The sequence below is a fragment of the Ornithorhynchus anatinus genome, chromosome X1 (genome assembly GCF_004115215.2).
Source record: "Ornithorhynchus anatinus isolate Pmale09 chromosome X1, mOrnAna1.pri.v4, whole genome shotgun sequence".
Classification (NCBI taxonomy): Eukaryota; Metazoa; Chordata; class Mammalia; order Monotremata; family Ornithorhynchidae; genus Ornithorhynchus; species Ornithorhynchus anatinus.
This window is the reverse complement of record NC_041749.1, coordinates 105,949,788-105,971,640: the sequence shown is the minus strand read 5'-3', so window position 1 is coordinate 105,971,640 and position 21,853 is coordinate 105,949,788. Positions and strand designations below refer to the sequence as shown.

At 54.6% G+C, this 21,853-nt stretch overlaps 1 protein-coding gene across 5 annotated transcripts in view; it reads right to left on the bottom strand.

Moving 5' to 3' along the window:
- Positions 1–251: 251 nt before the first annotated feature.
- PALM (paralemmin) overlaps positions 252–21,853 on the bottom strand; it is a 42,061-nt gene continuing 20,459 nt past the window's right edge. For 2 of the 5 annotated variants that reach the window (XM_029051303.2, XM_029051302.2), the window contains exons 2-9: positions 18,241–18,286; positions 15,665–15,745; positions 15,226–15,356; positions 10,551–10,683; positions 8,764–8,785; positions 7,255–7,314; positions 4,844–4,975; positions 252–3,146 (exon numbers count right to left, since the gene is read on the bottom strand). In XM_029051303.2, coding sequence (XP_028907136.1) covers positions 2,590–3,146; positions 4,844–4,975; positions 7,255–7,314; positions 8,764–8,785; positions 10,551–10,683; positions 15,226–15,356; positions 15,665–15,745; positions 18,241–18,286 — 1,162 coding nt within the window. In that variant the 3' untranslated portion in view covers positions 252–2,589. Of the gene's footprint in view, positions 3,147–4,843; positions 4,976–7,254; positions 7,315–8,763; positions 8,786–10,550; positions 10,684–15,225; positions 15,357–15,664; positions 15,746–18,240; positions 18,287–20,099; positions 20,153–21,853 lie in introns of those variants that run through there. The other 3 variants (XM_029051304.1, XM_029051306.1, XM_029051307.2) reach the window with 3 other exon arrangements.

Genomic DNA, 21,853 nt, shown 5'->3' with positions numbered 1-21,853 from the left:
AGGCAGCTTAACAAGCCTTGTGTGGCAACCTGGGTTGGAGAGTCATCATTACTGCCTGGAGAACGGTAGCAGAGGGAGGTCGGGGTGAGGCCAAACAGCCCCACGTGGGCTGGGGCACGGCCCTCCCATTCCTTGGCTTTTCTTCTGCTGTAACTCGGTGTCGGCCAGCTCGGGTTTAATGCCGGTCCTTCTGGGAAGGGGCTCTCCCCCCGACACCATCCACCAAAAAAAAATGGAGTCAGAAGACGAGGAAGGGCTAAAGGGGGGGAAGGTCAGGGTCATTCACACCGTTTATTGGCTTCTCCAGGTAGAGTACAAACAACGCAGGAAACTTCAAACGGCCTCGTCACGAGTAAAAAGCACGGTAGGGCGAAGGGCACTTCAGCGTCATCACGCAGCAAGGGAGGGAATGGGGGCGAACTCGCCGAGGAGCTGCGGGGAGGGGGTGGGCGAGATGAAGACTCTGGCACCGCTGGAGAACGGGAAGGGCCGCTTCTTGGGTCAGCCCGTTTAAGCCATCCTACTTGAGTACCCCTGCAGGAAACAAATGGGGGGGCCAACCCTGGCCCCCCTAAATCACCTCTCCCTCAGCCAAGGCCTCAAGAGGGGATCCCACTGCTAAAGGTAGCCACAGAAACAAGAATTGGGCACAGAGAAAAGAGGGTCAACGTTCTTGCTTTTGCCTTGCCCCTTTCCCCTCTGTCTCAGGGTCCGACTGGGGCCCAATCATCCCACTAATGCCCCCACCTGGGGTTGGTGGCAGCAGCTGACTCACTAGCCCAGCTGAGAACCAAATGAGACAGTTCTGACCCACAAAACGTTCCACTTCTCAAGGAGGGCCGGAGAGAAAGTGTGCAGGGACTGAATGGGTTGATTTTCTTTTAGCTGGTTATTTTGAAGGGTACTAGGTCTCCTGGAGCCAATGCCCAGTAGCTGGGAGGGCCCTCTCTAAGAAAAGGCAATAGTCCCTCAACATCGGTTCCACCAAAGCAGGCTAGCACCACTGCTTTGGGGGCCCTCATCCCCACCTCCTCCACCATACACACACACCCTTTGAGAGCCTACCCCTGGAGCCTGGCATCTCTAACGGCACAGATTGGAGGGAGATCACCCCACTCACACCTCCCCCCTCACCCCCTACCACGGCCCCCAGAAACAAGGCTGCCAAGCAGTCAGCCCCCCCCAGCCTATTCCTTTGGGGGTGAGAGCCACCCTTTCAGTCATCCCCTGGTCCTTCTGGCTTACAGGAGAGGCAGGGCCAGAAAGGTCAGAGGGAAGCGATACCCTCGGGCCACTCTGCACCTTATGGTGGTGTAATAGGCCAGGCTCAGCAGAGGTGGGAGACTTATGGAGGGGGTAGTAACCAAGAAATAGATGCCTGAAGCGAGAAGTCTAGTGTGCTCCCTCCTGGGGCCTGGCTCAGCCAAAAATCAGAAAAGCACCAAGTGATTGGGCCCCAGTAGGGAAAGCAGGAAGAGAAGCTAGAATGGGGCAGTTGAGGGTGATCCCCACTCCAAACCCCACAACTGGGGAGGGGAGCAAGCTCCTCCAAGACTCCGGCATCAAACTGGTTCTCGGCTGGGCAACTAGCCTCGCTTTAAAAGCAGCATAGACCAGAGCGAGAACAGCAGTGAGACATCCAGCCTTCCAGGAACAGACACTAGTCTTGGCACAGGCCTTCAAGGGTTAGGAGACATGGCTCAGAAGAGTGTGTGTATGTGTTGGGGGAAGGGGGAGGAGGGAAAGGGGATGGGGCTGGTACTTTACCCCAGACAAGCCAGCTCCTTCCTCTGCCCTGCAGATCCGGGCTCTAGGCAGAGAGGGCAGAGGGAAGGGAGAGGAGACAACCCACACTCCTAACACTGATTTTGTCTGGGGCAGGTACTCTCAATTCCCTTCCCCTTCTCTTCCAGAAGTGGCAGCTGAGCCTCCTACTGCTGGCATCAGCCCCCGGCTCCTCCCGGACCGCATCCCGATCACAGTGGGCACAGCTTGGAGTGCTGCCACGCCGCCCCCTCCGTCCTCCTGCTGCCCCCGCCTCCCCACTTCGCAACAGTCCTGGACTCCATTCCGGGTGGTAGATCAGTTCTGGGATCAGTTGCCCTCCAACTCCAGTTAAAGTTGCTCCATGGGCCACATCCAGCTAGCAGCAGTGGTTCAGGCGAACGGCTTCCAGCAGCGAGATGGGTTGCCGAGATGGTGAGCTGACTGTGCGCTCCTCGCCCTGGAGCTGGATCGTCATCGGCAACCCTGGCCCACCCCCACGCCGTCTTCCCCTTCCCCCCCCCCAGCTACGCGGCAAGGGGCCAAGAGGGGTCGGCTGTACAGCGGTGCCCGCGGCCCCAGATGCGGCTCCTCCCAAGCTCGTGATGGAGCGTGAACACATTACAAACAGGAAATTGGGACTCTCCCATCTCTAAGAAAACCGTGGGGATGGGGAGTGGAGGAGGGAGAGAAGGGAGGGGAGGGATTTTCCTTTTAATAAGTAAATAAAATACTGTGTATCTGCAGTTTGTGGGAGAGGGAGCAAGGGGAGGGTTGGTCTGGATTGTACATCAGAAGGTGGAGAGTGGTGGGTTGGGGCCGGGCTCACATCACGGTGCAGCACTTGCAACGTTGTTTCTTCATGTCCAGGTCTTGCTCGGCCCCCGCGGGCTCAGCCGGCTGGGCCGCAGCCTGGGCTTCTTCTGCCGGGGCCGGCGTGGGGGACTCCGCTGCCCTGCCGTTGGGTGGGGGGGTCTCGGGCTTGGCCACCGCTGGTGGGTCCCCAATCATCACTAGCTCTGCTTTGATGGTGTCCTGCAGGCCCAGCACCTTCTTGGTTTCATCCTCATCCTCCACGTTCTGGTAGCCCATAAAAATCATGGTCACTGGCTGTTCTTGGCTGGGCTCAGCCACCCCCTCCCCTCCTGCCGCTGCCACAACCCCCGTCACTGCAGGGTTCTCTCCTGGCTGCGCTCGCACGCCCACGATCTCCTTGCGGGGGGTGGCCGACTGGCCAGGACCGCGGCCGGGGGGCTCCTGCTCCGAGGCTTCACTCTGAGTCATCTCGTCGGCCTTGTGGATCAGCTCGTCCACCTCTGAGGAGCTGAGTAGCTGAATCCCGTTTTCCACGGCCCCGTCCTCTGTGCGCACCGCGTGCACGACTGTCGGGGGGCGAGGGGGGGCGGGAGACACAAGAGAGACGAACATGAGAACCGGGGAGGCAGAGAAGCGAGGGCAGGAGAGTCTCGCCCCCATCCCCACAGCGCAGCCTCGATCCCGAGACTGCCCATGTCACGAGTCGACGTAAGGCCAGCCACCTGGAAGTCACACGTAGCCCAGTGCCTCCAGAACTCTAGACTCTTGATTTTGCACCACGGGGCTGAAGAGCGAGCTAGAACAGAAGTTGGGAGGGGAATGGGGAAGGGAGGCTCCTTGGGGGGTGGGGGGCAGGGGGAGGGGGGTTTACTCCTGCTTATCTCTCCAGCAGGATTCCTCCCCTCCCCCATACCATGACCTCTTCAGAACCAAGGCCCATTCATTGGTCACAACCAGGGGACAAAGGCCATGAGACCTGGTCGGGGCAAAAGACAAGAAAACTTCCTTTGCATGAATCCTTTCCTGGACAGCATGCCGCTACATACATCCCACGATGCTGCAGGATATATGGACATCAACAGACAAGACTCTTCTCTCCCGTCCCGGCTCAACCCTCTCTCTGCTCTGCCCTTGGGCTGATTCACTCAGTGTTCCTAGCTGGATTGAGAATTCGGGGGGGTGGGATTCAAACTTTGATTCAACGCACCTCCTCTTGCTGTGATATAGGACCCAGCAACCTTTCTGGTTGCATTCATCAGAAAAATTGTGAGCATGACTAATCCCCGCACTGGGATATTGATGGGAAAACATGATCGTGGCCAAGGGGCCATTCCAATGGTCTTGCCCACGGCCGGAACCAAACTGGAAGGCCAGAAATGGTGGGCTGGGGACAGGGGCGGTTAAGGGGTATGGGAGAAGGGCTCTGGATCCTCCCGAAGGCTGGAGTTTTCCATGTGTGTGGCTAGGGGGCGGGGAATTGCCCCCCATAGCAACTGTGAAAGACATGCCTAGACACAGAAGCATAGCGTAAGAGGGTGTCGGGGGAAGTGGGGGCCAGCCCCTATGCTGGGATGGGGACTGGCCCCCACCTACGGAGACTCACCCATCCCCTCTGATTCTCATAGAGAGTGGCGGGGCTTTATTCGAGTCCAGTTGGCATTGGCTGTTGGAACCTGTGCTGACCCTGGCTGGAGAATTCTTGCACTCAACTCTGGACATCAGCAAGATGTCCCCAGTCACCTGGTAACTTCCGACTCATACACAGGTATCAGCTTTGCGTTGTGAATGGGGGTGTAGGGTGGGCAGGGGTGGTGGAACCAAAGGATCAGCAAACCCTGATCTGGGTTCTCTTCAGCCCCGCTTGGAAGTTCTGGGGTCTGGCAGGAGGCGCGGGGGGCAAGGAGGGGCGTGCGGGCCAAGGCCAGGAGTCTGACCCAGGCGGCTGCGGAGGAGGGAACAACGACTTCACCCCCACAGTGCTACCGGCTCAGAGCTGCAGTCCAGATGTCGGTCAGGTGGCCCCACTCCTCAGGCCCCTCCCCATCACCAGCACAGGATGGGGACAGTAGAGATTAGCTTCTCACTCCGAGGACCAACTTTGGCACTTCTCAACCCCATCTCCTGGCTGAGTGATTTCTGGCATCTGCCCCCTGGGGGGGGGGGGGGCTGGACAGGGAGACGGGGAGGGGAAGGAGGGGACTGAGGCCGGGAAGCTCTGCTCCTCCTCCTCCTCCCCCGCCCCCACAAGGGGGGAGGGCCCTACCTTTCATCTCATCCTCGTACACCTTGACCCCCTGCAGAGAGAGGTCCTTGGGGAGGAGGGTGGTGCTGGAAAGCACTTTGGTCTCCCCAGTGATTTTGTCCTTCTCCACCGTGATCTCCACGGAGTACATGGCTGGGACGTAAACGGGACAGTGGTTAAGAGACCTGACTCCTCTTCCTTCCCACCCTGTGCACCGTCTGCCCGTGCAGCCTCTCAGCAGGAGCGTGTGCTCATAAGCAGAAACAAGGCAGGCAGCAGGGTCGGGAGTGGGGGGTGGCGGGGAGGGGACTGGGCAAAGATGGAGACAGAGTTGGGTGGAGAGGAGGATGTCAGAGGCTGGGGCAGCAGCCGAGAAGTGCTGGTGCGCCAGGCAGATGTCCCCGGCCTGAGCTCCGGAGAGTTACATCCCACTCGGCTCCTGAAGGTGGTGGGGTGCCCCTGCCCTCCTGGATTCACCCCACCAGAAGTCTGGTGGGGACCGGGCTAGGGCTTCTCCGCTCCCTTTCTCACTCCGTGCTCCGGCCTTGGAACCCCTCTGCCTCTCCCTCCCACCAGACCCTCTCGGAGGCAGAAGCAGGGAATGCAAAATGGGTTGAGGTGTTGGCCCTATCTTGGAGCTGGAGCAGGATTAGGGAGGAGGGAGTGCAAGTCAGGGAAAAATACGCATTAGCCAGGAAGGATGCTCTGGCTTGCCAGTTTGGGCCCTGGTACTTGCCTCCCCCACTCACCAGCAGCAGCCAGTTAAGCGAGGAAGCCACAGGCTGGGGAGATGCACAGGGGTTGGACTATTTCCAGTGGGCCAAAAGTAGGAAAGCTGCTTGGCCCACACAGTCCCAAAGCAGTCCATCCAGGATCTTGCTGAAAGCCACATTTTAGTGTTAGAGAATGCAGAAGCACACTAACCTTCCCCCTATTCCCCCCATCCCCTGTGGGTGGTGGTTCCCGGAAGCCAAGTCATTTGGACTAGCCCCCCTGCCTCTATGGGCAACTGCTGCTAAGAAAGCAAAGCGCTTAGTACAGTGGCTGGCATATAGTAAGCACTTACTATAAGAAAAAAAAAGAAAAAAGAAAGAAGTCTCCATTCCCTTGGTGGGCAGGAGGAAGAAGGCCTGCTCAGCCCCCACCCTCCCCCAAGAAGTCCAGGGGTCAATTTCAGATCAAGTTCTCCCTCCCACTTTCCCAGCCCAAGAGAAAGAAAGTCACAGCACAGAGCTAGGAGGTGTCTCCCCATCTTCCCCCATCCTTGGTGTTCCCCCTTCGCTCCATGGGTAGGCCAGGGTACAAGCAGCATGGCCTAGTGGAAAGAGCACAGGTCTAGGAGTCAGAGGACCTGGGCTCTAATTCTAGCTCTGCCACTTGCCTGTTATGTGACCTTGGGCAAGTCACAATTTCTCTGTGCCTCTGTTTTCTCATCCGAACAATAGGGATTCAAGACAGAGAAGCAGTGTGGCCTAATGGACAGATCACAGGCCTGGGAGGTCAGAACGTTCTGGGTTCTAATCCCAGCTCCGCCACTTGTCTGCTATTTGACCCTGCGCAAGCCACTTCACTTCTCTGTACCTCAGATACCTCATCTGTAAAATGGGGATGAAGACTGTAAACCCAATGTGGGACAGGGACTGTGTCCAACCCAATTACCTTGTTTCTACCCCAGCACTTAGTTCAGTGCCTGGCACAGAGTAAGCACTTAACGAATACCACTCTTATTATGGGCCTGGGTTCTAATCCCGATCCACCGCCTGTCTGCTGTGTGACCTTGGCCAAGTCACTTCACTTCTCTGTGCCTCGGTTACCTTATCTGTAAAATGGGGATTAGGATTGAGAGCCCCATGGGGGACATGGACTGTGCCCAACCTGATCTGCTTGTACCCACCCCAGCACTTATTATAGTGCCTGGGACAGAGTAAGCACTTAACAAAAACCACTATTTATTATTATTATTACCACCAGTTCTCCCTCCTAGACTGTGAGCCCAATGTGGGATGGGGGTCTGTGTCCAACCTAATTATCTTGGACTTATCCCAGTTCTTAGTACAGTGCTTGGAACAGAGTAAGTGCTTAATCCCAGAATTATTAATTATCATTTAAATGGTGGAGAGGTGATTGACAAGTCAAAAGCTTCTGATTGGGATGGGTACATGGAGGAAGGGGGAGGAGGAAGGTGGAAGACGGAAGCATCTTGGTAAACTCCTTGTGGGCAGGGATCATGTTTACCAACTCTTCTGTACTCTCCCAAGTGCTTAGTAGTTTTCTGCACCTAATAAGCACTCAATAAATACCACTGATTGATTGGTAACTCTGAAATCTGCTGTGACTTGCCTTCCTGAGACACAGATCTTGGGGCAGTCCTGGAAAGGGGGTAGAAAACAAGATTGGGATGGGAGGGGTGGGGGCGAGGGGGGCTCACTTACCAGCTTTCATTAGACTGGAACCATCCACCACCTTCATGGGACTGTTAGTCACCTTCTTTTCTGCATGGAGGGTAGGGGGGAAAATGAACAACAGAATGGATAAGCAGCATGGCCTAGTGGAAAGAGCACAGGTCTGGGTGTCAGAGGACCTGGGTTCTAATCCCTCTCCACCACTTGTCTGCTGTGTGACCTTGGGCAAGTCACAACTTCTCTGGGTCTCAGTTACCTCATCTGTAAAATGGGGATTAAGACTGTGAGCCCTGTGTGAGACACGAACTGTGTCCTACTCAATTATCTTGTATCTACTTAGCACAGTGCCTGGCACACAGTACATGCTTAACAAATACCGCAAGTATTATTATAATTTGATATACAGAGAAAAAGAACACAGCTCTTCCACCCTACCAAGAATCACAAACCTAACTTGTCAGGCACATAGTAAACACTTAAAAAACACCACAATTACTACAACTATCTGGCTGAGGGTTCAAGAGCTCCAGGCTTCCTCTGGCCCCTTGGCTCTCACTTCTTCTGTAGCTCCCCCTCAGCTGGGGGAAAGCCCTAAACCCACCCTAAACAGACTGACAACTCTCCTGGCTGTCAAAAATCTGCAAGGACAGAGACTTAGGGAAGCAGCGTGGCTCAGTTGAAAGAGCACGGGCTTGGGAGTCAGAGGTCAGTGGGTTCAAATCCCGGCTCAGCCGCTTGTCAGCTGTGTGACTTTGGGCAAGTCACTTCACTGGGCCTCGGTTAACCCCACCTGTAAAACGGGGATTAAGACCGTGGGCCCCATTTGGGACAACTCGATCACCTTGTATCCTCCCCAGCGCTTAGAACAGTGCTCTGCACATAGTAAGCCCTTAACGTATGCCATCATCATCATCATCATCATCACCTACCTATTATTACCCTCGCTCTGCCATTCATCCTGGGGCAGGGAGGCAGAGAAGGGCAACCCTAAAAACCTTTCTAGGGGACCCTCGCTCGAGATGTTGAACTGGGGGCGGGAGAAAGGTAGCCTCAAGCTGCTTGTAGCTCTCTGAAGGGTGCATCTGGACCGTCCCCAGCTCCACTGCCTGCACCCGGCCCCGGCCGCAGTGCGCCGCCCCGGCTCCTTGCGCCCCCGCGCGCGCGGGGAAGAGGGCTGGAGGCGCGGAGGCATTCAAGAGGAGCAACGTAGCTCAGTGGAAAGAACACGGGCTTGGGAGTCAGATCGTGGGTTCGAATCCCGGGCTCTGCCACTTGGCAGCTGACTGTGGGCAAGTCACTTCACTTCTCTGGGCCTCAGTGACCTCATCTGGAAAAGGGGGATGAAGACTGTGAGCCTCCCGTGGGACAACCTGACGACCCTGTATCTACCCCAGCGCTCAGAACAGTGCTCGGCACGTAGTAAGCGCTTAACAAATACCCACATTATTAAAAGGGCCAAGGTGGGGCGAGAGCTCGGCAACTCCGGGATCACCCACCTCCTGCCCACCAGAGGGCGCCACACCCCAAGGCAGGACCTACCTTTGGGCGTGCCCACAGGAGTCTGCAAGACACAAGACAAAAGAGGTTAAAAGAAATGAAAAAATTGGCACAAATCCACCGCCGTTCCAGGGGACAAAATTGGGCTCACACTGACACCCTCCATCGCCCACTAGGGGTCCGGGACTTAACCCAATCTTGCAATTACCCGACGGCAAGGGGCAAAACCACCACGGCTAGGCAAACTGCAAAGCAGATGATGATGATGGTATCTGTTAAGCCATCCATTAGCCCTTTCCTTCACTGCCCCATCTCGGCCGATGACCGCCGGGGCCATACTGAAACGAAATACCCGGCCAGTCGGGGAGGAGGAAACAGAGCAGGGAGGATGGTGGCTCTGGAGTTAGTGGAGCGATGGCTAGGGCTAGAGGAACTGGGCAAACAGGATACTAGGATTCTCTCTAATGACTTCTGTCCTGGAAGCATGGGCCAGTCTCCCCCTTCACCCACTTCAACAGGGTACCTTGGAGCTCTGATCTGCTACCCCAGTGTCTACGGGAGCCCGAGAGCTGGAGAACAAACAGATCCGTGTATGCTCCAAATGGCAGCAAGGGAGGGGGGCCAGACACTGGTGGAAAGACACATACCCTTGTCTGACCTAGTAAGAGGCAGGACAGGAACACGGGACAGGAATGTCCAAGCAGAAAGGAAGGAAGGCGGGGGGGGGGGGGAGGGGTCCGCTTTTGCCAAAGACTAAGGACCAGGTGTCTCCTGACCCCTCCCTTTCCCCTCCCTGGGCTGGGGTCACAAGTAGAGGAACTAGGCTGGTGAGATCAGACAGCTGCTGCAGTCTCCGGTTTGGAGTTTTGCGGTGGGGGGGGTGTTGCCAAAAAGACCAGGAACAGACACTACATATGAGGAGTGTCTACATTTCCCCTGCAGGGATGGAGGGTAAGGGAGAAGCCCAAGGGTGGGGGATGGGGGGGGGACGCCACGGGACACGCGGGGGTGAAGCGAGCCTGAGACGGGGAGGGATAAGCAGGGGTCTTCTGTCTGGGCAAGGCGTATGTCAAGAATAGAGTCTGGGGTGGAGGTCACAGAAGACAGCAAATAGGCCAATGGCAGCTCCTTCCCAGGGTGCTGTGTGACTCTGGGCAGATCATTTAATCTCTTGGCCTCAGTTTCCTCATAGGGCGAGAGTAATCCAGGTCCCTCCTTGGTTCAAGGGGACCGCATAGGAGGACGAGTGAGCTCATGGACAGGTAAGGAACTCTGAGTCCTTTGGAAAATGGTGTGAGAGAAATCCAATACAGCAATATAATACCTGCATATAATAGAATATCCACTCTAGAAATATAATAGACTAATTGTTGGTCTTAGTTTAGCCTCAGATGCCACTGGATTTTGGTCCAAGTGGAAAACCAGGATCTGAGCCAAGTCTCAGTGATCTATCATCCTAGGGGAGTGTGGATAATCCAAATCCCTCATTTGAGTCATCCAATCCATCCTCTTCCCCCCAAGCCTTGCCTTCCCCCCACCCCCCCGCAGGATGAGGGGAAGAAACAGAGGACAGTTCCACCTCCTTTCTCCACTCTGGCCCAGCTCCTTCTTCCAAGCAGAGGTGCCAAGGCAGAGAAAGAAGCAAGGAGGACACTGGATAATTCACTCCACTTGATCACCAGGCCGTGGGTAACTGACAGTTTGGCTCTATTTCCGTGAAGGGCTGGGACCCGAGGGGCTGGCTATCCCCTCTCTCACTTACTCCCCCAGTGCTCTTCCCCTTGGCATTAGATGGGGCTCAGCCAGCCTGAGGCTTCCCCACACCTAACCTTCTGGACGTTGACAACCTTCTCTTCCTTCACCTCTTCTCTGACAGTCACTGTGGCCACCACCTCAGCCAGGCTGTCCTGGGTGGAGGTGGCAGAGTCTCCATTCTCCAGCACGTCCAGCTCTTTCTCCAGTCTGTAGGGAGCAGAGACACCCAGAGTGGGTGGGGGAATGGATCAGATGACCCTTTGAGGACTACACAAAGCCAGGAATTTCAATACAAGGAACCCAGAACTCCTCCCTCCGCCCCACCAGTCCTGGGGTATGGACCAGCCTCCCTACACCTGTGTGCCCTCCCCTTCTATATGAGGTCACCTCTTCCAGAAAACCTTCGAAGATTCACTCCTCTAGACTGTAAGTACATTGTGGGTAGGGACTATGTCTTCCAACTCTTATACTCTCCCAAGTGCTTAGTACAATGCTCTGCACACGGTAACTTCTCAAATACAATTGATTGATTTACCCCTATTATCTCTGATTTATGCCTCTTTCCCCAACAGGCTCCGGCTCCAAGAAGAGGCTCCCAGATATATTGTAGGGGTAGGAGGTGGGGTCAGATCTGAGACTTCAAAACCACTAACAGAGCTGGAAAGAGGAGGCTGGGTCCTGGATTGTGACATGCCTTCCCCCATTGCTCTGGTGGGAGGTGGGGCAGAGGAGGGCAGAAGAACCCCAAGCAGGTGAGAGAGCACTACAACAGGAATGAGAATGTTATGTTCATCATCATCATCATCCCAGGTCAGACAGCAGTCAGACAGTCCAGCCCAGGACTCCATCTCTCACAATGGCACTGGGACACTTGGAGAATTGTGATCAGAGTTAATAATTATGGCATTTGTTAAGCACTTACTATGTGCCTGGCACTGTTCTAAGCGCTGCCCACCCGGGCACCTGTCCTCATTGTTAGTGACAGAACATCCAACATTTCGGACTTATCTCTATAGTCTTTTTTCTTCTCCCCAGAATGAGAATGAAAGCATTAGCCCACAAGCAGCTGGAGACCAGGGACGCCTGGCTTAGATTTCCATTTCTGTCCCATGCTCTCCATGGCACTCTCCCAGCTGTCTTTGCCTTATAATGCTTAAGTAGGGGGGCTGAAGTAGGCTTATAAAGTGCTTGGAGATCTACAGGGAGGGAGGGAGGACTGAGATTGGCTTGCAAGAGCATCAGTGCTGTCCTTCTCCCCTGGGGCACAACAGCCTATCCTGGGGCTGAGAGTGAGGGGTAGGGAGCTGTGCTAAATCTCAGCCCATTAATTCAGCCCTTCCCCTTTAAATGGCCCTCTCCTTCCACACACCAATCTGGAGTACCCACCCACTCCTTTTTCCGGGATAGGGACCCTGTCTTCCCTTCCACAACAAATCCAGATGGAAAAACCAGCAGCATGACATTTCCTTTGCCCTGGTTTCTCCAAACCAGCAGGGCTGGAGCATCAAGCCAAGAAGTTCATGAGCAGAGTACCCTGGGATAGAATTGCAGACTGCTCCAAAGGTCATCTTGTCCAATCCCCTGCCTCTTGACAGGACCACATATCACTTCCCTCCCTCAACCCCTTCCCTTTCTAACAGAAAATTCTGGTTGAGATTTTGTAGATTCTTTTTCCCATGATAGTTATAGAATTTTTTTTTCCTAGGGGAGACTGCAGGTTTCAGGAAGAGAAAAGACACCAGGCTTGGAGTTGGGAAGCTTGGGTTTGAATCCCAGTTCTGTCCTCCACTTCCCAATGGGTTGGAAGGAGGAAAAGAGCATGTCAGGGCCTTGGTTCCCCCTAGTCTGTAATAGCAGGGAGAATCTCAGACTATCCCACTTCATCCCCTTTCTTCTCCCAACCAAGGCCCTTATGAGGATTCTACCACCCATTTTTTATCATCCATGGTCCTGGGGACCACAGAAGCCTGGGTAATGAATCCAAACCTCTCCATCAGATTATTTGTTCCACCCTGCTTCCTTGCCAGACCACTAGACAAGTTGGAGTTACGTCTTTCTTTTAGCACCTGCCCCTGCTATCTGTTTTGGGTGTGCTTGGGAGCAATGGGTCATACAGCGGGGAGCAGGAAGGAAGACCAAAAGGAGCAAAAAGGGGCAAGGAAATCCCAGAGGATGCTCTCCCTGGCCTGCTGAGAGCTAACGGCAGAAGAGGGACTTTGAACTCCTTCCCTTCCTCCTCTCTCGCCCCGCTCCGGTCTATTCTTCACTCCGCTGCCCGGCTCATCTTCCTGCAGAAACGATCTGGGCATGTCACTCCCCTTCTTAAACAACTCCAGTGGTTGCCTATCGACCTCCGCTCCAAACAAAAACTCCTCACTCTAGGCTTCAAGGCTCTCCATCACCTTGCCCCTTCCTACCTCTCCTCCCTTCTCTCTTTCTACCGCCCACCCCGCACGCTCCGCTCCTCTGCCGCCCACCTCCTCGCCGTCCCTCGGTCTCGCCTATCCCGCCGTCGACCCCTGGGTCACGTCCTCCCGCGGTCCTGGAACGCCCTCCCTCCTCACCTCCGCCAAACTGATTCTCTTTCCCTCTTCAAAACCTTACTTAAAAATCACCTCCTCCAAGAGGCGTTCCCAGACTGAGCTCCTCTTCCCCCTCTACTCCCTCTGCTATCCCCCCTTTACCTCTCCGCAGCTAAAGCCTCATTTTCCCCTTTTCCCTCTGCTCCTCCACCTCTCCCTTCCCATCCCCACAGCACTGTACCCGTCCGCTCAACTGTATATATTTTCGTTACCCTATTTATTTTGTTAATGAATTGTACATCGCCTCGATTCTATTTAGTTGCCATCGGTTTTTACGAGATGTTCTTCCCCTTGATGCTGTTTAGTGCCATTGTTCTTGTCTGTCCGTCTCCCCCGATTAGGCTGTAAGCCCGTCAAACGGCAGGGACTGTCTCTATCTGTTGCTGACTTGTTCATCCCAAGCGCTTAGTACAGTGCTCTGCACATAGTAAGCGCTCAATAAATACTATTGAATGAATGAATGAATGAACTCCTTAGCCAAGTCCTAGACCCCAGGGGTGGCTTTCCTCTCTCCCCTTCCTCTATAGCTCAGTCCAATCGATAGCACTTACTATGTGCAAAGCACTTTGGAGAATAACAATAAGATCAGTAGCCATGATCCCTGCCCTAAGGAGCTTACAGTCTAGCAGGGGAGATGCTCAAATTATTTACAGATAGGAGGAAGGAGAAGTGGCTAGGCACATGAGTCACTGCTTCAATAACAAGGCATGTAAGTCAATATGTGCAGAAGTGCTACAAGTGCTACGAATGGTCCCTGTGCGTAGCTGGTGCTGAAATGGCAGGGGGAAGGAGGATGAGATAGTAGTTGGGGAAGGCCTCCAGGCGGACATATAATTTTGCAAGGTCTCTGAAGATGGGGAGAGTTGTGGGTTGGTGAATTCCAAGCGGGAGGGAATTCCAAGCCAGGATGCAGGGTGTGAGCAAGAAGTCAGAGGTGGGAGAGGCAAGATCAAGGCACAGTAAGTAGGCTGGCTTGAGAGAAGCAAAGTGTGCAAGCTGGGGTGCAGTGGGAGAGGATAAATACTGGGGAAGAGAGAGCAGATCAAGTGCCTTAAGGCCAATGCTCAGGAGTTTCTGCGTGAGGCAGAGCGGAATGGATAACCACAGGAGGTTTTTGAGGAGCCGGCTGGAGGCCAAACCGGAGGGAATCTCCAGGGGTCTGTATTCCCAGCCCCTCCCATCCTTCTGACACCACCCACCCTGTCTGACCCTGAATAACCCTTAGGAGACTTTGCTCCAGTCTGCTCCTGGGGAAGATGCAGACAGACCAAAGACATTGTCTCCCCTATCCGGCAGCCTCTCTCATTACCATCCTGCCTGCTGGGAAGGCAGTGACCCCTTGTTTTGCAGGAGACCTCTCTTCCGCCTGTCTCAGGCCCCTGCAAAAGTGTTTGAAAGCTCACTCACAGGGAGAGAGGGCATCAGTGGAGCTCTAGGCTTGAGCTGGTTGGGGGAAGCTGCTCCCAGCTAAATCCCCCAATTTTCCAATCCCAGATAGAACCTCTAGCTCTAAAGGGGGGGGGGGGGTGGATAGAGACCAGGGCTACCCCCACCCTCCAATCCTCATGCCGGATTCCTAGCCAAGGGTGAAGCTGCTGTTCCTGCCCCCGGGGCCGTCTGGGCTGGATTCCCTTCCTCGGGGGTCCTGACCACAATGTGGAGCTTCCAAGTGGGGCCGGAAAGACTCAAATTGAGTCTCTACCTTCGTAGCTCTGTGCAGTCTGCCTGCCCCCCTCCCATCTTGCTTGCTCTGTCCCCACTAAAAAAGCCTTGCCCCTTGGCACTTAGCACATGGTCACGGCTGCTGCTGCTGGGTGAGGGACACAAATTGCCCCCCGCCCCAGCCACCAAGAGCACTTTCTATCAAAACTCAAGCTAAACTGAGTTGTCTTCCCCTCTAGACTGTAAGCTTGTTGAGGGAGGGAACATGTCTACCAACCCTCTTATATTGTAATCTCCCAAGTGCTTAGTACAGTGCTCTGCACATGGTAAATGCTCAATAAATATGATTAATTGATTTCTTCTCCCATCCACTGGCTCCCCACCTCCTTCCCTCTGGGCCAGTGGGGGCCTGGGGGTCCCCCAAGCCAATGCCTACCCTCTCACTACATGCTTCCCACTTCCCATTCCCCCTTCCCCTCCTTGGCCTCATCCGCACTGCCATTACCTCAGGATGGTATCTTCCAGGAGCTTGGTCTTCTGCTCATCTTCCTGCATCTGCTTCTTCATGGCCTCATCCTCTTGGGAAGCAGAAGATGGGGCACCCTCTAGTAGCCATCGCTCCCTCAGGGCCTTGGACTGCCAGGGAATGAAGAGTAGAGGCATCAAATCCCTCCAGGATGGATCAGATCATCTCTTTTTCTCCCCCATCCCTACCCTCTTCCTCTTTCCTGAAGATCTGTTCAGATCAGTCTTGCAGATAGACTTTTGGGGAAAAAAAAACCAAATCCCTTGGGCCTTCAACATGTGCCCAGGCCCCACCCGCACTTCCCGGCACTCTCTCCACTCCCACCTCTGCCTCCTGCTCCAACAGCTCTGGATTCAAAGAATTCCAAGCTTCTTCTCTTCCCACCACCCCAGATCTGCCCATCCCCAAGTGTTGATACCTTTAGATGCTGGAGTTGCCTCCGGTCATCTTCCAGCTGTCGCCTTTTGTTCTCAATCTCCGTCTGCCGTTTCCTTTTCTCCTGAAACCAAGGGGGTGGGGATGGAGAAGAGACTCAGAGCTGCCCACAGGGAGTGCTCTGAGATGTGTCGGGGACCTTAAACCAGCCTAAAACCCTCACTAGCTGCTGCTGCTTTCTCCTCCTCCTCCTGAAGGACTTTTCTACACCCCCCCCCCCAGCTCCTCCCACCTCTGGTAAGGGGTGGGGATCAAGACTTCCATTTTCCAGGTTGGGGTGGGGAGAGAGGTACTGAAGTCTCAGGGAGAGAGAGGGAGAGAGAAGGGGCAGGGAGGGCAGCCGCCATGGATTCATGCAGGTAATAATAATTATAGTATTTGTTAAGCGCTTACTATGTGCCGAGCACTGTTGGAAGCTCTGGGGTAGATACAAAGTAATCAGGTTGTCCCACGTGGAGCTCACAGTCTTAATCCCCATTTTACATATAAGGTAACTGAGGCCCAGAGAAGCAAAGTCGCTCGTCCAAGGTCACACAGCAGACGAGTGGCAGAGACGGGATTAGAACCCACGTCCTCTGACTCCCAAGCCTGTGCTCTTTCAACTAAGCCATGCTGCTTCTCAGTTGATCCCATGGATTGCAAGTCCCAGTAACTGTCAGGGACAACCTCACATAGACTAAGGAGACCTTAGGTCCTCATCCTGGACCCACCTCCTTGCTGTGAGCTAAGGCAAACAAATCAATGAGAAAACTGAGGTCCAGAGATGTTAAGTGAGAGAGAAGAGCAGCAGAGAGAATGGAGGAAATCATTTTGGGAAAGGGTATGAGGCCTTCTCAGAGAAAGAAACAGGAAGAACAGAAGGCACTACTTGGACTAGGAATGACTATTAATCATGACTATTAAAACAATTTCTCCAACAGCAGGTATGACTATTTCTGGGGGTAAGGATGAGGGGGAGGGGAGAGCTTTCTGTGGCTGCAGTACCATCACAACCAATGCCTTAATCCACGGTCTGAATTTTTTTTTTTTTTTTTTTACGGATCACCTGTGGGCCATTCACTGGATCTGGGTGAGTTAGCCCAGCTCAGGAGAAGTTTCTGAGGCTTGTCTAAGATAGAGACAGAGGTGAGTGAGGCTGGGAGCCTAGCCCAGACTGCAGTCCAGGGGTAGGGGGTGGGGTGCGGTGAGGAAAACAATGGCTTTCTCCACAGTCAGGAGCTAGGAGGGAGAAGGGGCCACTGGCTCTAATCTTGTAGTGTGCATACACACACACACACACACCCATACCCATGCCCTCCAATCTCCTTGCCTCCTGCCAGAGGAAGACCCCAGAGAAGAACAGAAGAAAAGGGAGGGAGCAGAGATGGGAAAGGAGAAAGAGACTGGGAAAGAGGGGGTGGCATAGCCAGGTAGGATCCTTAAATGCTGGGCCCAGCGTGGTCTCCAAAACAAAGTGAAATTGGCCTCCCTCCAGTTCCAAAGAGGATGATGAGGGAAGGGGGAGGAAAAAAAAATCAATGATAATCCAATTGGGGAAAAAGGAAATAGGGGTTCAGGAATATGTGATTTCCCATGTAAATTTCATCTTCTGGGGAGGCCTCTTTAGACACACAGATAGGCAAAAACAAGTTTCGTCTCCTGTAATATTAGACTAGCATGTTACGCCAGGATCAGGGAAGGAGATGGGCATAAACTGGCCTTTTTTTCCCCCCTATTGACCTTGTTTGGGTAATCTTAGCCTGGTATGTTGTGCTTGGGAGGGACGGAGATGGGAGACAGAGACACAGATACATACACATATGAATGAGCAGCTACATACGACAGCCAAACGCCACTGGTGGGGGGGAAGGCACGGAAAGGCCCGGGCCTTTGGGATTTGGGAATGGTAATTAGCACTCGGTCAGTAAATCATGCTAATTAAGCAGCCGCCTTGGAGTCTTCCCGGTAATGCACAAACACAAACCCCCAGAGCCTCCCAGACAGACCCTCCCCGTCCGCTTCCAGACTCTCACAAACCCACAGCCTCACCCCTGATACATACACAGCACCAGGCACAGACAGCAGGGACACACACGGTCACCTCCCCCTACACCCAACAGGGAGGTAGACATAGTCTAGATTGACACACAAAACTCATTAGGCTCGGATGCTGCTTTCAGGCTCCCGGGCTCTAATGACTATAATCGGCCCCAGAGATTCCACCACTAGGGCTGGTTTTCCTCAGGTGGGGGAGGGAAGCAACCAGCAAGCAGAGAAGACTGGGAAAGAGACTGGAGGGAAAAGATGGTGGGGGAGAAAGTAAAGACAGGCCTGGATTTTCCAGAGCCTGAGGCTAGGTCGTATTTTTCAGGCCTCTCCTCTCCACTGCTCACCAACCCCTGCCCTCACTTTGTGCCTCCCTCCCGTAGCACATTTAGCCTGTGGCTGTCTTCACCTATGCCCCACTCTAATCGGTCAACACCGATCTCTGGCCCTCCCTTCCCCGCTCCCCGGCCCCCAGGCCAGCCTGGTCAGCAGAGCCCGACAGGAGAGAGGGAGAGAGGGGCCTGGTATACTCACTGCGATAGCCTGGAGGCGCTCCTGCTGCATGGTGGCCTCAGGGATCCTGCGGAGAGGGGAGAAAGAGGAGAGTGAAATTGAAGGGAGGAAAATGGGAGAGTGTGGCTCTTAAAAGGCAGGCACACAGACAGACTTGGGGTGGGGAGCAAATCAATTTCTAAGATTAACTGAGCTCCTACTGGATGTGGATATGGGGGCTACCTTCTCGCTGGGAGTATGGGGATGGAAATTTTAGCAAGCCGCCCACAGGGATGGGTCTGGGCAGTTTGGGCAGGTAAATTAAGTAGGAGAGATCCCATTTGGAATCTTTTCAGCCCCACTCAAAATAAGCTCTGGGGTCTTGTTGGATACCCCGGGGGAGCCCACATCAGACAGTTGCCAGGAAGTTGGCACCTATGGCAGAGACCTGAACTAGGGATTTGGGATTATATCCAGGTAAGTAAAAGGTACAGTCCCCATGCTCAAGGAGTTTACGGACTAATGGGGGAGATGGCAGGTGCACAGACAAATTCTAGAGTTTAAATTGAGAGAATAGACCAACTAAACAGAGGAAGGCCAAGGAGTTGGTGAGTATGGTGGGAAGGTTAGGGGTGGGGGATTAATCCTGAACAAACCCCTCCTATCCTCTCTGCCAGGGCCTCAGCGGTGCCCCCCCCTTCTTCAAGGGGGTGGACGCAGGGGCAGAGACCCTGTCTCCGGTTGGAGGTGAAGGGACCCCCTCCATCCCCCATTTCCCTCCCCCCCCCCCCCCACGGGACAGAGGGGACATCCCCATTCTTGGCGCGTGGTGGGTGGGGGGAGGGAAGAGCGAGTGAGGGGAAGATTCGGGTGACAGAGTGGGGGAAGGCCAGGGGAACAGAGTCCCTTTGACGGGTGGGTGGAGGCCCCATTTTCCCATCAGAATCCTGCGGGGCCCCGAAACTTCTAATCGCGGGGGTGGGGGTTTGGGAATGGTAGAAAATGAGCCTTCGTTTGCAGTCTGGGTGAAAGGTAAGTCCAGGGTGGAGGGGAAACGGGGCTGAGAATATCTCTTCGGTTGATAGATGCCCCGCAGGGTGTTGGGGGGAGGGGGACGGGACGGGGCACAACGTTTGCCGGTTAAGTGCAAATCCATTAGGGTGGAACCCAGCCCTGGGGGCCCCTCCCCACCCCTGATACTAGCCAGACCCCGTGAGGCCGGGACCAGATTAGAGACCCATTGTTGCTCCTAATGCTGTGTCAATTCGATTAGTCCCGCATGATCAGCCCCACACAGCTCCTCCACCGGCCCCCACCAATCACCCTGGATTTCCCTCTCTCCCTCTCTCCTGTCGGGCTCTGCTGACCAGGCTGGCCTGGGGGCCGGGGAGCGGGGAAGGGAGGGCCAGAGACTCAGCCCCCCCCCGCCTTCCCCACCTCACTAGATTGTTCCACCCGTAAACTGAACGGGCGGGAAAACTCTGTTTCCTTTTCCTTCCCCCGCCAGGCCCTGCGGCAGGTCAGGGAGCGGGACACGACCGCGGACCACCCGGCGGGCACCGGCTCGGAGCAGCCGCTCCCAGATCGGTGTGGGGGAGGCGCGTTCGAGTCCATCGCCTCCGGCGGCGAGTGTCCTTGGGGGCTGCCGGAGCCAAGAGTTTGGAAATAAAAGTCAGAATTTGGAGGCCTGAGAGCGACCATCCTCCTCCCCCACCCGAGAGAGCCCGGCGTCCTCGGCTGAGCGTCTTCCACCTGCCAGGCATAAATGTGGACTCCCTGCGGGACAGTTAGAAACCCCCAGGACGTTCCCTGGAACCTGTCCATTCTACCCAGTCCCGCTCATGCTAGCCCCCTAAGGGGCTGTTAACCCTCTCCCCCGGGGCGGGTGGGGTCTGGTTTACCCAAAGAAGAAGAAAGTAATCCCGTAGGCAGTGGTTGGGATTCGTTTCTTGGATTTAAAGAGGTTGTGACCAGTTAAGAGTTTGCCCTGACCCTGTGTTGTTTTTGGTTCTCTGATCTGATGTCGTCAGCTGTTCTCCTCCCCTTCCCGCCCCACCCTGAGAGTGAGAGCCATGTAGTGGTACTAGTCGTTTTTGAGCACACACCGAGTGCAATACTAAGCGTTTGGGAAAATACTGCCCCATCTCTCCTCTCCCCCTGGAAGTGGCACCCCACAAATAAATAATGGGTGAGAAGAAAGAATTTCGGGTCCCATGGCTCTGCCCCTCAAACCAATCCACTACACTCTCTGCAGCCATCTCCCCACAACCTTTTATCTCCTCAGAGATCCCACATTAATCCTCATTTCAATCCTCCCCGATGCGACAACAGGTAACGCAGGGAGTAAGAGCCGAGCGGTTATTGGTTGGGGGTGGCAGAAGGGACTGCTTTTAAACTCTGGGGGCCAAGGTTTATTCTGAGACCCTCCTAGCTCCACGGAAAGGTTTCAAAAGTCCCTAACCCCCTGGGGTACGGGTCAGGTAATGGGACCCAAAATAGGTGGCAGCATTCCGGTTTAGGGGCTGCCAGATATGACTGGGCCCCAGGGTCACTCACAGGTATTGCTAGCCAGCTCAGCAAAGGGAAGGGGGAGGCGGGAAACTGTGGGCCTCCCCCCTCCCCCCAGGTTCCACCCAACTAAACTTCACTGCAAAACCAGTTATCTCTCTCCCTAGCCGCAAGGTTGAAATTACAGCCGCTGCCAATGAGATCATCCCATCCCCTGTCCCTTTTAGGAGACTGTTGGCTCCCAAAACAGCCCCAAGCCCCAGGGAGCAGAGGAGGGTATGGGGTGATCAGTGCAGCAGCCTCCTGCCTCCAGGCAGTACCACTTCTAAAAGCTAAGGCCATGTTTCCCCACTCCCTACCCTCTGCCATTCCTCTGAATCCTCCTCCATATTGGTTGCTCTCCCTTGTCTCCATCGGTGGGGGCTGGATGTGGGCACAGATAAGGGGCTGATGGAAAGGGGCCACCTGCACTCCTTTAGATGACCACAAGACCCCTACTCCACCACATCTCCCTGCTGAGCCAGGGTAGCAAGAACCCGCACCCATAATCCCACTCTTCACAGCAACAAAGTTTCTGCATGCCCCTGGAAAAAAAAAAAAGGCACTCCTGGCAGATGCCACACCCCCTAGTACAGCTCAAACCTGCAATGCTAAAGAGGAGTCTTTAAAACTCACCCCCGATTCAAGTCCAGCCAATGATGGTAGGGATCTTGGGTTCTGTAAATCCCTTGCGGGCAGCGTTGGGTGGAACTGGGATTAGAACCCAGAAATCCCGCTCCCAGTCAGATCTGTATTCCCTCCCTGAATTTGGTCACCCAGAGACACTCCAGAGGCGGTGAAGGGGCTGTGATATGGACAAGAGCCCAGGCCCCCCAGGGGAGAGGGTGGAAAAGTTTGGACAGGGGATGACTGATAGCAACACCCAGAAACTCGGAAAAATCAGCACAAACACCAGTTCTCATCCCGTTCCCACCCTGGGGCGGAGGGGGAGGAGGAGGGGAATCCCAGTTCTTTTGAGAGTCCTATCATTTTTCTTTCCTTTGGTTCCCATTGCCTATTTCAAAATTCAAATAACCAGGAAACTCCAGCTCTTTCCTGAAATGGACACTGAAAAAAAGAGCAAGCCTGGCTGATGGCTGTAACAGCT